We start from the raw sequence: 15,143 nt of genomic DNA on the forward strand, positions 1-15,143 counted from the left end.
ACCCACGGTCACATATTGTGCCCTTCAGATGTTCAGATGTGGGCCTCACAGTCAAAAGGCAGAACACTGTAGAGCCAGTGTGAATGGTGATGTCAAGGGCAACTGAAATACCCAACCTCAGAGTTGCTATGTTTTGATGTATTTATGTTCTCATTAGGTTACTGCTCTTGTGTAAGAAATGGCCACAACTTACCAGCTCAGGAGAACAAGCATTTACTATCTCAGTTTCTGGTGGTCGTGATTCTGGGAATGGCTTAGCCAGGTCCTGTGCTCAGGATCTCTGAAGTCTTCAATCAAGATCCCATCCAGGCTGCATTCTCATCTGGCTTGGTGTTCATGAAATTTCTCAGGTGTTCTTTGTCATGGAAGTATCTAATTTCCCCATCGATTTTGAAAGATAGTTTTGCAGGATACAACAGTCTAGGTTGGAAGTTATTTTCTTTTAGGGCTTGAAATACTTCACTCCAGGCTCCCCTTGACTTGAGGGTTTGTATTGAGAGGTCTGCTGTGATTCTGATGGGCTTTCCTTTGTAGGTGATTTGTTTCTTTTCTCTTAACTGCTTGTGGGATTTTGTTCTTCTGTTGGGTTTCTGGGATCTTGACTATTATATGTCTAGGTGTAGATTTTTTTTGATCGTGGCTAGTTGGAGTTCTGTATGCCTCATTTATCTGTATGTCCAATTCTCTACCTCTGTCTGGGAAGTTTTCTACTATTACTTCTGTGAACAGTTTTCTTATGTCAATTGTACTTTCTCCTGTTTTTTTGTGCAGTCCTATCAGTCTTATGTTATTCTTTTTTGCATCGTCTAGCAGCTGCTGGATGGATTTCTTGTGGTCCCTTACTATTTTTAAGAAATCTCTATTTTCATGGTCCTTAACCGCGATCCTGTCTTCTATATCTGATATTCTGTCTTCAGATTCCCTTAATCTGCTCTGCATGCTTTCAATGGAGTTTTTAATCTCATGAATATCTGTTTGAATCTGTCTCATGGATTCCATTTCTTTCTTATGTTGGGTGATCATGGTTTCCATTTCTTTCTTATGCTGGGCATTCATGGCTTCCAGCATGTTTCTGAGTTCATCTATCTTTTTTATCTGTTTCTATTCTAGACCCTCTAATCATGTCTTTCACTCTGCTCACCATCTCTAGTTATCTGGGAGATTATTTCTGCTTTGAATTTTTCTAAAGACTCATTCATCTGTTTTGTTACTTCCTCAGCTATCAGTTCAGGGTGTCCAAGTGGTTGATTATCAGACTTTTCCACTTTGATTCCTCCAGAGTTTACCCTTGGTGGGGTGGAAGTCTGTGTTTGTGCCTTGCTTAAATGTCTTCTCATATTTGCTTTTGATACTGTCCTTGGTTTAATTCCTGGGTTGATACTTCAAAATTGCTTATTATAAGTATCTTTGTTGCTTGTAATTAGAACCCTTATGGAATGATTGCTTCTCAGAGGTGTCTTCCAGATATAGGTGGTCTTTAGGTTTTGAGTCTCTAATGACTCTGAGGCTATCTCATTTTTGTTATACCAGGAAGGACCACTGACTAGATCAATAACAACACCTTAGCCCAAGTGATACAATCAGCAACACCATAGCATCAAGTACATCTTAGAAAATGACAATTTGTGGTAGTTATTAATCTATCACCTTTAACTGTGTGAATTAAATCAAAATCGAGGACTAACCCAACATATGTTTATAGTGAATAAACTCTTCAATATAGCAACTTTACCCTTTGGGATGGGGAGTTAGAAGGAGTTGGGGAGGGAGGGATAGATAGGTAGAAGGATAGGGGAAGGTTAGCAGTGAGGCCAGAGGACACAGGCGAGAGAAGGAAAAAGAGAATAAAAGAAAAATAAAGAAGAAATCGGAATTAGGGCCAGAACAGGAACAAAAAGGGAGATGAAGAACAATGTGGGACAGCAAGAGAGTGAGTATGAGAGAAAGGAAAGAGAAAAGAAAGAAAAAAAAAGAAAAAAAATTTTCAAGAGTAGGAAAAAAATTAAAAATAAGAGGAAAAAACCCCCAAACCAATAATACTAATTTTGGAAATAAAAAATATAAAAATGAAAATGAAGGGCCTCCTTCAGGGTATGTCTCTGCCGTCACAATAGACAATGTGGGCAGCAGTATGCAGATATAAGTCAATGAGTCTCAGCCAGCCAGTTGCAGACCCGTGAGATTCAGGCACATTTCTGGCTGCAAGTCCCAAGTTGAGCTCCCTGTCCTCCTGTAAGGTTGAACTCTGCAAGGTTGTACTGCAAGGTTCCAGCTGCCCTTCCCCTGAAGATAGACCAGGTTCCGATGCGAGGTGATGATCCCTCCAACTTACCCAGTGTGTTGATCTGGTGGTCTGGTGTCCCCTGTGTCTTTGCAGTGTGGAAACAGGTGGCGGGACAGCCAAGAGGCCCGGGGTGGGGGTGGGGCTCCTGCAGGCACCCACACGTGGGCACGGGCTGGATGGGGTTGGGCTCCCTGCAACCCGGGACCTCTCTTGTGTCCCGCGGATGTGCCTGGCCCCGGCTGGATGGGGCGCGTTCCTGCATTCTCATCTGGAGGCTCGACTGGGAAACACTGTGTCCACACGCATTCAGATTTCAGCAGGGTTTGTCTCCTGGAGGATATGTGACTGAGGGTCTGAATTCATAAGTTACTGACTATTTATTGGAAGCTGCCCACAGTTCTTTCTCTAAGCAGGGCCTGTGGGATTGCTTGCTTCTTCATGATTGGTAGGATAGGATTCCACTGGAGCATGCTAGGATTGTCTTAAATAACTATGTAGTTGGGCCAGGGATTTAGCTCAGTGGTTCTGGCGCCTGCCTTGCAAGCATAAGGTCCCAAGTTCGATCCCCGGCACCAAAATACAAACAAAAAACAACAACAACAAAATAACTATGTAGACATGGAAGCCACATCCCTGCACCTTCCCCATATTCTACAGGTGAGAGCCAAATCTCAGTCCCCACCCCCATTGCACACCAGAGCCTTACTTTGACAGTCTGAATCGTTAGAGGTCATATTAGGCCATGTAGAGAATATTTCTTTGTTTTTAGAGTAGTGGAGTGGTGGCTTTCTGTTTCTTAAATTGCAAGGCATCTTAATTGTTAGAGATTGATTTTCTAACATTCATTTACCTTGAAAATACTCCCTGTTCTACTTATAGGGTAGAATTACTCCTTTTCAGAATGTTTTTTCAAGGATGGCTATGATTGCAACCTGGAAAACTAGATACTAAAATAGTTACAGTCTGTTGTTTGAAGAATACATGTGTGTGTGTTGGTAAGCTATCATATCCATAGGAGGTTCTTTTGGAACATAGTATCTCCACAAGGAATATGATCATTATGTACTGCAAAAATATAACAATAAAAATTAAAATGAAATTTCTGCTTAATAAGACATCTTATAGTATAAACTCTCAGTGGTACTTTAAAATATTATATAATCTGCCCCCTGTATCTGAGGGTTCTACATTTATGGAATTCAACTCAAATTCAATTTTTCCTACTCTCATAGTGCAGATCACTTTTTTTTTTTTTTTTTTTGGAACCGGGGATTGAACTCAGGTCCTTTTGCTTGCAAGGCAGGCAGCAGAACTACTGAGCTAAATCCCTGGCTACAGATCACTTTTGACACTAGATTTGTAGAACTTTTTCCCCATATACCAAGCGAACAATAAATTTGCAGCTGACACTATTATAGGCAGCTAAGTTAGACAGAAATTAATATACAGATAGAGAAGGTCTTAAGTCAGCAAATGAAGACACTAAAATTGTGGCTGGAGGAGCATCTGAAAAAGGCCAGGCCTCAAGATGAAGATATAGTGGCCAGGCCTATGTCCCTCCCTAAGGAGCTTGGAATTATACTGTAATTAGCACTACCTAGTCCACTAAGTCCAGCTAGACATCAGTCATCCACGTAGGTGACCAGAGCTCTGGACCCATCCCTTCCTCAAAATGTCTTTGTTCTTTCCATGTACCCTTGCTATGTGAATCGTTTCCCTATTGGATCAATATTAGCTAAGTGGGCTATACTTGTAATCCCATAGGTTGACTGTAGTTTGACCCACCTTGGACCCACATTGTGATTTTGCTGTACACATTACCCCTGACAAAGTGTCTCAGTGGCTAAACCTGTTTCAGACCCCTCCTAGAAATTCAGGAGGCATTCTTTTTTAAAAAAAATAATTGATTGGTAGATTTTAGGAAACAATAGGCTTTTTTTTTTTGCAGTACGAAGGATTGAACTCAGGACCTTGTGGTTTCGAGGCAGGCGAGGCGCCATTGAGCTAAATCCCAGGCCCCGATCTATCAGTTTTTTTAAAAAGCTGGAATATGGCTTAGTATTCGAGTGCTTGGCTAAGATGGGAAGTCCTAGGTAGATCCGAATATTGCAAAGAACGATCTCATTCTACATACTATGTTTAGCGCTATGGGGAGGCAGCATATGGAAGGCAACTACCTTGGGGGTGTGTGCGTGCGTGTGTGTGTGTGTGTGTGTGTGTGTGTGTGTGTGAATTTACCAACTGTCAAGAAGTATGGAAAAATTTAATACACTGTAAAAGAGCAGCTGGTGAGTTCCGAGTGGACAGCATAGGCTGGGAAGTAGTGGAGAACTTTCTAATTGATTTCTAAGTGAGGAGGGGTCTGGGAATGTCATCCAAAGAACACTTGATTGGGGAAGAAATGTTGTTCTTCAAGACCTGTCAAGTGGTTAAAACATCTAAGGTTTGTGCATGTAGCTTGCACGGTGAGAAGTTAATGTTACACTATACACTCATCATTCAGCTTCAATATGTCCTTTGAGGAAGTAATTAGTAAAATAACAATGGTTCCCCAACGGTTAGGGACCAGTCTTAAACCATCAGATCCTGGTCACCTTCTAAAATGAACACCACATCCTTTGTTCTGGCAGGACCGCGCAGAGGGTTGTGGGAAATCTAACCCCCGACAATGACGTCTCTAGAGAACAGGAAATAACTTGCCCGCTTTCTTTTACGCACGCGTAGTCCCGCCCATACGTCATTTTCTCCCGGAAGTTCCTGGCCCTTCCCCTCGCTATAGCTACTCTGTCAGTGGAGTTGCCTTGTGTCCATGAAGCGTGGTAAGAGGGCGAAAGAGCAACCTTGATCCTGGGGAGCGGGACAGGTATCCGGGCCTTGGCAGTAGCGCGAACGCGGGTGGATGTGGGCGGCAGGACCTGAGCGGGTCTGGGAGGCGACGTGAGGGCCGGGGCCGCGAGTCCCGGGCTGGGGAGGGGCGACTCTGCTGTGCTTCCCTAACTTTTGTCAGGGTGTCCGAGCCCGGGCGTGTGGTTCCAGGTGTGTGTGTGTGTGTCTCAAAAGACACTGCGAAGACTCTAGAAGCTGCGAAGGAGGTGGTCGAGTGGTGACGTGGCGCGGGGCGGTCTACGCACCCCGGCGAGCTGGGCGGTGTGCGTGCGGTGGGAGCTTGTTACCAGGGTGACATCAGTTTACCCACCTGTAAAATGAGAGGATTAACAGTCCTGGTGGAATGACCTCCAATTCCAAGAGAAATGAGGGTGAACTGTGTGCGGACCGAGTCTTTCTATGTAGCAGTTGTGTGGGGATCTTGGTATCTCTTCAGCAAGCGAAGTTTCTGGTCACTTACTGCACTGTGTAGCCTGACTAGCATCCTGGTTTAAGTTTACAGAAAAATTTCACCAGTCTGCAAGGGAGATTGGGGTGCTGGATAATAGGCCCATTTTCTTTAGAAAAATGTAGGTGTTCCAGAGTTTGGAATTCCACCTGAGAGAACACTGTGGCCTGACCCTTGTCAGTATCACTTCAGAGGAGAGGCACAGTGTCCCAAAGAGGACAAGTTCCTAGCTTTACCTGGATTAAGTAATTATTGATCCTGTTGGCTAGATGAAAGAACATATAGGTGACAGCTACCTTCTCCAGAAACAGCAACTGGGTGCTACTGGACGGTTTGAACTGACTTTCTGGAGGAAGATGTAAACTGGGCTGAGAAAGATAGGCAAGGACTTGGGGAATGTTTGTTATAGGAGAGGTCTTGAAGTTGTGCTGTGGAAGGAAGGATACCCTGTGGGCCTGACAAGACCATCTTCTGTGTTCTCTAAACACCCATTCTTTCTATCTTCACTTCTATCCAGTGTGTGAACTCTCTGAAATTTAGACCGTCAACAAACAGATTTGACCTCTGACGATGATCACTTTATCCTGTTATCTCTCCTAGTTCAGGAAGGATTGGCCAAAGTATTTCTGCTTTGTAAGAAAGATGAAAAAAATTGGTGTCACATAGATAAGTGATTTGTCTAGGGTTACCAGATATGTAGATGTCAGGTGCATCTTGACTTTTGGCTGTTACCCATTTTGCCCATTTAAAAGAAGTGTTTGCTTAGTTTTGAGATCATTTGGATGACACTGAAGTCAGTTGAGCAGGAACACTGTGTTCAGATTTGGCCAGTGTTTGTTTTGTTTTGGTTTTTTGAGACAGGGTTTCACTATGTGGTTCAGACTGGCCTTAAACTCACTATATAGCCCAGGCTGGTCTCCAACTCGCAGCAATCCTCTTGCCTCAGCCTCCCAAGTGCTGAGATTATAGGTGTGCATCACCACACTTGGCTGTTACTGTGTTTTTTGTAGTGCTGTGGGTCAAACCCTGAGTGTAACACCTGATAGGCAGGTGTTGTGCCAGCTGTTACATCACCCAGCCCTAGAATTTTGCTATAAAATACTTATCCCAAACATGCCTATCCCTTGTTATCCCCAGTATTTTCTCTGCGTTATGTGACCTGAAAGGGTGAATCACACATGTTTCTCACTTAATGTCAGTAATCGGTTCCTAAAAATCATAAATTCTGCAGGAAAATAGTAGCAGCCTATTTTACATTATTTGAAAAGGGGAAAATTAGACTGCATCACACTTGAGCTTCGAACCAATAAAATGTGAAAACAATTCAAAGTTCACATATATGTAACAGCCTATTTTTAGTGTGGAAAAGCCTTACCCTTCTCATCTCCAGACACTGCTTTGTTTGAATCATTAGGCTTCAGCCATACTGTAGTCCATCCTTTGGGTGTTTACTGGGTTTTTTTTCTTCCCAACACTTTGAAAGATTTTTTTAAAAATTGTATTTGTGTCTGGAGACTTTCCCCTTACTTTCTGATATGTTAAAACACTGAATTCTAACTCCTTTGTGCTAACAGCCTTTGCTGTATAATAAACGAACAATAATTTGTTCGCTTAAGGGAAGAAACCATTTCATTTGATCACTTGCCGCTGGGTGAATGTGTGAACTGGAGTCACCTGGAAGATTCCTATACTGGTGACACCTGGGGTCACAGATGAGCCTTCAGTCCCCTGGGGCCTTGACTCGGTTGGCTGGTTCCAGATGACTTCACTCCCTCAGGTGTTTGTGCTCCTCTTAGGGCAGGGAGCGCCCCCCCCCCCCCCCCCCCGGCGTCTGGAGAGCGGGAGCCCCAGGCTTTCTCACAGTCTGACTGTGTCCAGGAAGACAAGCACCAGTGAGCCAGTTCTTTTCAAGCTTAGGTTTGCATCACATTCAGTGACGTCCTTTTGGCCAAATCAAGTCAATGGCAAAGCCCAGGTTCTCATCCTTGGGGACTGTTAGAGGGTGTGGGTACATGGAGGTGCCTCATGGGGATCCAGTGCTGGAACAGGGCATCACAAGAAGTGTACATTAAATACATTGCTTTCCTGTACGAGCATGGGCAGAACATGTTGAGCTGCACATGTGTATTTTCCAGGAAGCTGGGTATGTGAAACCCAGAGGTGTTGTAGTGGAAATGCTCTCATGGGCCCTGCAGGATTATTAATAGAAGAGTTCACCTAGTCCATGGGGATTCCTATGACATTAATGTCAGTGAAGTCATAATGTTGCTGTGGTTTAAATTATTATTTCTTTGGAGAACATTAATTGTCAGTAAGTCAGTTGATAATATATATTTATATTAACCCAGTAATCAGTTTTACATCTAATCTCTACCAGTGACTGAATTTGTGGGTATGTCCTCAATGAAATGTGCTCCTCCCCTTTTTGAGACAAAGTCTGTGTAGTCCAGGGTGTTTCTCTATATAGCCCAGCCTGGCCTTGAACTTGTGATATTCTTGCCTCCACTTTTCACATAGGTGGGAGTACAGACCTGTGCCACGTAGCCTGGCTTTTGTCACCCTTTCTTGTGTAAGGAACTGTACTCCTACAGAGTTTGTTTGTTTGTTTATCTTTTCCAGCTAATACATGGAGTATTTTTGAGGAGGTAATCTAAGTCTGCGCCTGCCTGTTCTCTCACAACTTTCCTTTCCTACATTTAACTTCTCTCAGCTATGCCTCCAGAGTCTTCTGTGTGTTTCAAAGAGCAACTAAAAATGAATAAATCTCCGGTGAGTTGTTCATTCCTCACTTTGTTTTACATTGTGTTTTTAACAGCTCTCTGAGCTCCATTAATTGAAATGAAATTGTAGAATCTGTAAAAACTCAGCTTTAAAAAAAACAACTCAGCTTTATGGAAATGGACATAAATAAGACAGAGTTAGCATATAGATAAAGACTTAAAAGATATCTGTGTTTTAAAATTTTTGAGGGGGGGGGTAAGAAGTACAATAATATATACACAGCCATGAATTTTTACATAAGTTCTCAGAACTACAGGCCAATCAGGATAGAGTGGTTGTCAGCACCTAGGCAGTTTCCTTGTAGCATTTGGATCTTATTTTTGTGCTGAACAAAACAAGACTGGTTTAAATTTTATCTGCAATATTTCCTCTCAGTTTGAGAATAGAGATTTAACAAAATCAGGAATTTAGAGCGTGGGTGTCTACTTTTTGGCATATGGGGCTGTATTGAACTCTGTGTGGAGTACAGTTTAGCTCTGGTGTTTCTGATGCCACGAGAAAAAGCGGACACGTTTGTTTTTTGATGGAGATAGAACCTGAGAAGAGAGCATGGTGACTTGTCATGGGATGTAATTGTTTACACAAAGGGCTGAAACATTATCTTCACTGGTCACATAGAGGATGTAGTAGAATGTTTTTCACTACCACCTCGGAAATAAACACTTCTAGCACTCCTCTGTAAAAAGTTACCTAGTCCTAAATAAAACTCAAAATCAGGTTGTTCTGGAGTTGCTGAAATACTGTGTTGCCAGGCAGCTTTTGCAAGGTGGTGATCAATTCATGGATGAAAGCTCGGCTGTCTGAAGGATTGAGTTGACCACGAGTCATTCAGTGACTGTGTCTGTACCTGTGTCGCAGCCCATATTCACACGCGGCGCATGCAGCAGACTGGTCCGAGTGATGGTTCCTGGCAGATGGTCCCACCGCTTATTTGTACTTTAACCCGCTTAGTGTTGTCTTAATTCAGTTTTCATAAGTTCATTAGAAACATGCATTTTAGTTAAGTCCAAAGTTGATTGCTGTATTTTTAACTAGTGTCCACAGTCTGCTCCTGGGAGTTATTAGTTACTGTCAGGGCCTTTCTTGTGATATTTTGTTTCCTTGAATTCTTTTGCTTTTTCTGCTCATCCAGGTTCTTCACATCCTAGATCCCATTCTTTGCACTCTGCATTCTTCCTTGGTAGATTTAGCTCTCTGGTGTTTGCAGTGTTCTTCTCTGCAGCTTGGACTTGTTTTCTCACCCTTAGACCAGAACTTTAAGTCTTAGTTCTTAACTCCCTGTTGGATCATCTCTTTATCAATTCAAAAGGTACCTCAAGCTCAGCAAGTCCAAAAGGGGAAGCACAACTTTCTTCACTTACATACTGTATCACACCTTCTTGGCAGTGGCCCAACCCTGAAAAATGAGATTTTTTTTTTCCCTGACTCCTTCTCCATCAAATCTGATCTTATCTGGTGTGATCTTCTGCATCTTTTAAACATTCCTTTATTTTATTTCAAATATTTGCATACAATGCAAATACAATCTAGGAGAGCTGATTATGCTTGGGAATTAATGCAATCACTTTGGAAATGTCAATTCTTAACAGAACTTGAAGAGTGTGCTTGCCCAGTGATGAGGTTCAGTCCCCTGAGAATAATGCTAATATATAGTGCACGTGGTGTATAAACTCAGGTATATAAACTCTTGAAGACTCAGGATCTAGTGAGAGAAAGCATTCAGGGATTAGTAGGACACATTTGCATGAGGGTTAATAAAAGATACACATGAAGTAAATTGAAGTACAAATTTTCAAAATTTGCACCTTTTTTGTGTCATTATTCTGTATGTCGGTTCCCCACTCCCCATACTGGGGATTGAACTCAGGGTCTTGCTCATAGTACCAGCGAGGTAATACCTAGTCCTGTTTTTTGTTTTTTGTTTCATTCTTTCCTTTTCCTTTCTTTTCTCTCTGTTTTGGTGCTATATTGGGGATTGCACCTAGGGCCTTTACACTGAGTTACATCCCCAGATTTTTAAAAATTATTTCTTATTTTGAGACTGATTCCCAATAAGTTTGTAAGTTGCCTGGGCTGGGCTTGAACTTGTGATCCTTCTGTCTCAGCCTTTCAGAGTGCTGGGATTACAGTTGTAACTTTTAAAAAATTTTTGTTGCAGACTCTTTTTCAGTTCTTCTATTTTGTCTTTGTGAAATGGTTCTTGATATGCATCAAATTTGGCAGAATGTCTGTATATGCGTATAATGTCTTTTCACATTGAAATCTTTGAAACTGATATGATTTCCGTACAAGTGAAGCATAGTATCTTATTTGTTTCAACATGAAAATACATCTATTTTTCGCTGAACATTCTTTCTTCATGTTTTTTCTTTTTTTGGGGGGGTCTTGTTTTCTTTTGAGATGATCTTCAAGCCATGCTGGGATATTAAAAAAGCTAATAAATAACCACCATTCATTTTTCTAGTATTAGTGATATTGCATATGTACTTATAACCATATCATAAGCAAAATACTATTTGGTACCTTTTGTACTTCATATACCATGGTAGTTTAAAAAGTAACATTAAGTTATTTCATGGAATAAAAAGCCCAGGTTTAGTAATTAAATAAGAAAGCTTCCATATCTGCTTAATAACAGTAAATTTCTATCAGCACAGGCCCACATGGGTGAAGGTGGTTAAAGACTACTATTGGTAATTGCTGTGTTTTATTTGCTGCCTTGCACAGCGCATATAACACCTAATATGCAAGGGGTTTCAGCCCAGGTTTAATTCCACTGACTGTGTGGCAGGTGCAGGAGGTGGAGTTAGCAGTGCACTGTGTGCTCCCCTACACAGTGTGCTGTTGTTCCATGTGGTCTGTTTTTGAGCACAGCACATTCAAATCATGAAAAATACCAGTAAATATTAGATAAAATGTTAAGCTACCTTACCAGCTGTCCAGGGCCACATGTGGCCCACAGGCGGCAGGTTGGACACATTTGCTTATCATACGGGCCATTGGGGGACGTTCCATATCCAAACTGAGACAACTTCTAGGATCTTTACCTGCAGAAGTGAATACTAGAATGGTGTTTTGTTTTGTTTTGTTTTTTGAGACAGGGTCTTACGTAGTTCAGACTGGCTTTGAACTCACTATGTAGCCCAGGGTGGCCTCAAACTCGGGGCAATCCTCCTGCCTCAGGTTTCCCAGTGCTGGGATTAGAGGCGTATGCCAGCACAACTGGTAGAATTGTATTTTCAAAATATCAGTGTCTTGCTGACAATCAGAATTTTTCCCTATTGAATTAAGAATATGATTGACTGTGTTAGAGTTCTTGTATTGAACTTTCCTTTATTTGTGGGATAAACTCAGGAATTCCTTCTTGGTTTCCATAATCTAGTTCTTGTCCTCTACCAATAAGTTGTAGTTTCTTCAGATTCTTTTTACTTTTCTCCTTCAATCTCTTAGTTTCTCTTCGTCATTTTATTCATTCTGATGATTTCGGGCAGCAAAGGGGCTGGGGATTTAGCTCAGTGGTTTCACCGCCTGCTGCACAAGCACAAGGACCCAAGTTCGATCCCCAGTACCAAAAAAAAAAAGAAGGCCCTTGATTTCAGGCAGCGCCAAAATTCTGTTACCTTACACATTTTTTTATCTTCAGCTTGCATTTGTCCTTAATTCTGGAATCACATATATAATAAATACATACATATATATACATGTATATAATTAGCAGTTGGACATCCAACATTTGGGACCTGAGATTCTCCAAATATGGTGTTAAGGTCTGTGTCACTTGGCCATCATAGTCTTCTGTTTTCCAAACTTCACTTTATGATCCCAGTATGTAACTAGCAGCAGTCATTCAGGTAGCTGGAAGGACAAGGTCCTTTTGTCCTCTGCTCAGCCAGTCAGTAGCAGGTTCTGTCCTTGCTTTGCCTTCTCAGTATGTCTGTGGTAGTAGGGTTCCTTTGCTGTGGTGCAGTTTTACTTCTCTGTATCCTGTCGGAGGTCAGCAGGTCTCACTCTGCTTCTTTCCCCTGATTGTCCCATAAGCCTTTCCAGTTGCCCTTCTGGGAGCTGACTGTTGAAATGCAGACCTGCTGAGTTACCTGTCTGTTCTTCCAGGACCTTATTACTTACATCCTGCCATTTGGGTAGTGGCAGTGCTCACCTGGAGTAAACTCAGGGACTCATTTGGCATGTAGGAAGGAAAGAGTGCGATGCCATGTGCATGGTTTTATTTATTTTATTTTTTATTTTTGGTGCTGGGGATCTAACTCAGGACCTTACACTTGGGAGGCAGGCAGTGAAACCACTGAGCTAAGTCCCTGGCCCGTGTGCATGGTTTTAACTTAAATGTAATTAAAAAACAACAGATTCCTAAACTGTGTTTTCTGTTGGAATATATTCAAATGTAATGCAGACCCACACACTGCATGACTTCCTTCAGTATTGTGTTTATTTCTCATCACAGACCAGGGTCACTGACCCAGACACAATACTGCGGTGGTTCTGTTGACATGGCTGTGTTGACTCTGTGCTTGTGACCAGACTGATGCTGTTGCCTGTCATCATGAGAATCCTTGGTTCACAGAGGGAAGAGCTTAACATTTTTGGTTTTTCAGTGAAGTGCAAGCTTATAATACAAAACAATTATGGTTTCTCCTTCATTGCTTCATTTGCATTGAAGTTATGTCTAAATAAGTTTATATAACAAATGATTGTGTGCATGTAGTCATACTTATTTCTTCTTCATACCAGATCATAAGCTCCTTGAGGCAGCAAAATTTTATTCATATTTTAATCCCCAGCAAAAAATGATGGTTTTAGATTTTTTCCCCCCTAGTACCAGGGATCAAACTCAGGACCTTGTGCTTGCGAGGTCAGCATGGTGCCACTGAGCTAAATCCCTGGCCCCAGGATGGTTTTTAGATTTATAAGGTAAACTCTGTAATAGTATTTTTAGTAATTGAGAAATAATTATAATGCACAGTAGTTCTGTGACTTTCCTTTGTCCAACAATATGGCATTCAAAGCAAGCTGCATATGTTATAAAATTCATTATATACACCTACCTCCTGCTAATGTCAGAACTTCATATTCTTTTTTTTTTTTTTTTTTGGTACTGGGGATTGAACTTGGGTCCTTGTGCTTGTGAGGCAAGCAGTGGAACCACTGAGCTAAATCCCTGGCCCAGAACTTCACATTCTTGTTGTGACCAGAGCTGATGAGTGGGAAATGTTCTCTTACAGGTGTCAGTGTCCTTTGAGGATGTGGTTGTGGACTTCACCTGTGAGGAGTGGCAGGACCTGGATGATGCTCAGAGAACGCTGTACAGGGACGTGATGCTGGAGACCTACCGCAGCCTGGTATTGCTGGGTGAGTGAACCCCATCACACTCAGGAGGAAGCTCCTCCTCCTTAGTGAGCACTAGTAAGCTTCAGTGCTACTGCGCATAGTCTTCTCATTTATGAAGAATGTGATTGTTCCCCCTCTCTAATGAAGGGTTCACCTTGGCACCTTTATTGAACAGAGCTTGAAGCTGGGCTGTTTTTCATTCTGCACAGAAACTTACAAAGCAGTTTCTTAAATGCATTATTTCCCATTAACAGGGCATTGCATCACTAAACCTGAGGTGATCTTTAAGCTGGAGCAAGGAGCAGAGCCATGGATGGGAGAACCACCCCCAAATCTGAGCCCCCCAGGTTAGTCACTGCATTCTGGACTAGGACCCTGAGAAGAGGGGAGCTGAGCAGATGTTGGCTGTGTTCAGCTGTTGGTCACTTTTCCCCAGGTCCCAGGCCTGAGGATAGCTGGTCTGCATCCATCAGACATGTGTGTTACATAGTTTTCAAGGAGGGTGTTTGCATGTATATTTCCAGTTTTTAATTTGTTAAATATATTCTTACATTTACCCCAAATCTAATCCCTACCTTCATCTTTCTTAGACATTTTTATTTGGTGTCTCTTTTCTCATCACTTCTCGGCCTTTTGTCTAAGATCAAGTCTATTTTCTTAGTATTGTCACTTGCTTTTTTTTTTTTTTTTTTTGCTACCGGGATCAAACTCGGGTCCTTGTGCTTGCGCAGTAGGTGGTGAAACCACTGAGCTAAATCACTGGCCCTGTCAGTTGCTTTTTATCCTCCATTCTTTGGAGTGATTTGTCAGTTATTCATAAATTTACTTATCATTTAGCATATCCTAATGCAGCAGGTTTTATCACTGGGATTATAATAGTAATGATCAAAATAATGTCTCTTTTTTGCGGAATTTATATTTTGATGCCACAAAAACAGGACAGTAATGTTAATTAGTCAGAAGACTATTTAACCAGAGTGAAAGAGAGAAACATGAGATGTGACTGTTTAGTAAAGATGATTAGAGGAGACAGTCTTAGACAGATTTTTTGTTTTGTGCCTTTTTGAAGTGCTGAGGATTGAACCCAACCCCTTGTGCATGTTATAAAAACATTCTCCCAAGACTGAGCTCTGTTTTCAGGGAGGTTTTGTTTTTGTTTTTATTTTTTCACAATACTATGAATTGAACCCAGGGAGGCTTGAGCTATAGTCCCAGCCCTGTTCATTGTTTTTTTTTTTTTTAATTTTGAGACAGGTTCTTGCCATGTTGCACAGGTGGCCCTTAAACTGTGATGCTCATGTTTCAGACTTCTGGGTAGCTGGAGTACACACACCACCACACTTGGTTCTTAATGACATTTTTCAGTGTTTATTTTTGCATACCTTTAGTTTTAGTTACTCT

The 15,143-nt window shown here is 41.8% G+C and overlaps 1 protein-coding gene across 5 annotated transcripts in view; it reads left to right on the plus strand.

Moving 5' to 3' along the window:
- Positions 1–4,246: 4,246 nt before the first annotated feature.
- The window catches only part of LOC101701073 (zinc finger protein 717-like), a 50,634-nt gene continuing 39,737 nt past the window's right edge, over positions 4,247–15,143 (plus strand). Inside the window, exons 1-4 of one of the 5 annotated variants that reach the window (XM_021254308.2) lie at positions 4,247–5,103; positions 8,238–8,387; positions 13,637–13,763; positions 13,997–14,089. In XM_021254308.2, the coding sequence (XP_021109967.1) occupies positions 8,331–8,387; positions 13,637–13,763; positions 13,997–14,089 (277 nt within the window). In that variant the 5' untranslated portion in view covers positions 4,247–5,103; positions 8,238–8,330. Of the gene's footprint in view, positions 5,148–8,237; positions 8,388–13,636; positions 13,764–13,996; positions 14,090–15,143 lie in introns of all 5 variants that reach the window. The other 4 variants (XM_087196146.1, XM_087196147.1, XM_087196148.1 and 1 more) reach the window with 4 other exon arrangements.

Source organism: Heterocephalus glaber, unplaced genomic scaffold (assembly GCF_053883595.1).
Source record: "Heterocephalus glaber isolate CG9 unplaced genomic scaffold, H.glaber_assembly_v1.0 deba00001610, whole genome shotgun sequence".
Lineage (NCBI taxonomy): Eukaryota > Metazoa > Chordata > Mammalia > Rodentia > Bathyergidae > Heterocephalus > Heterocephalus glaber.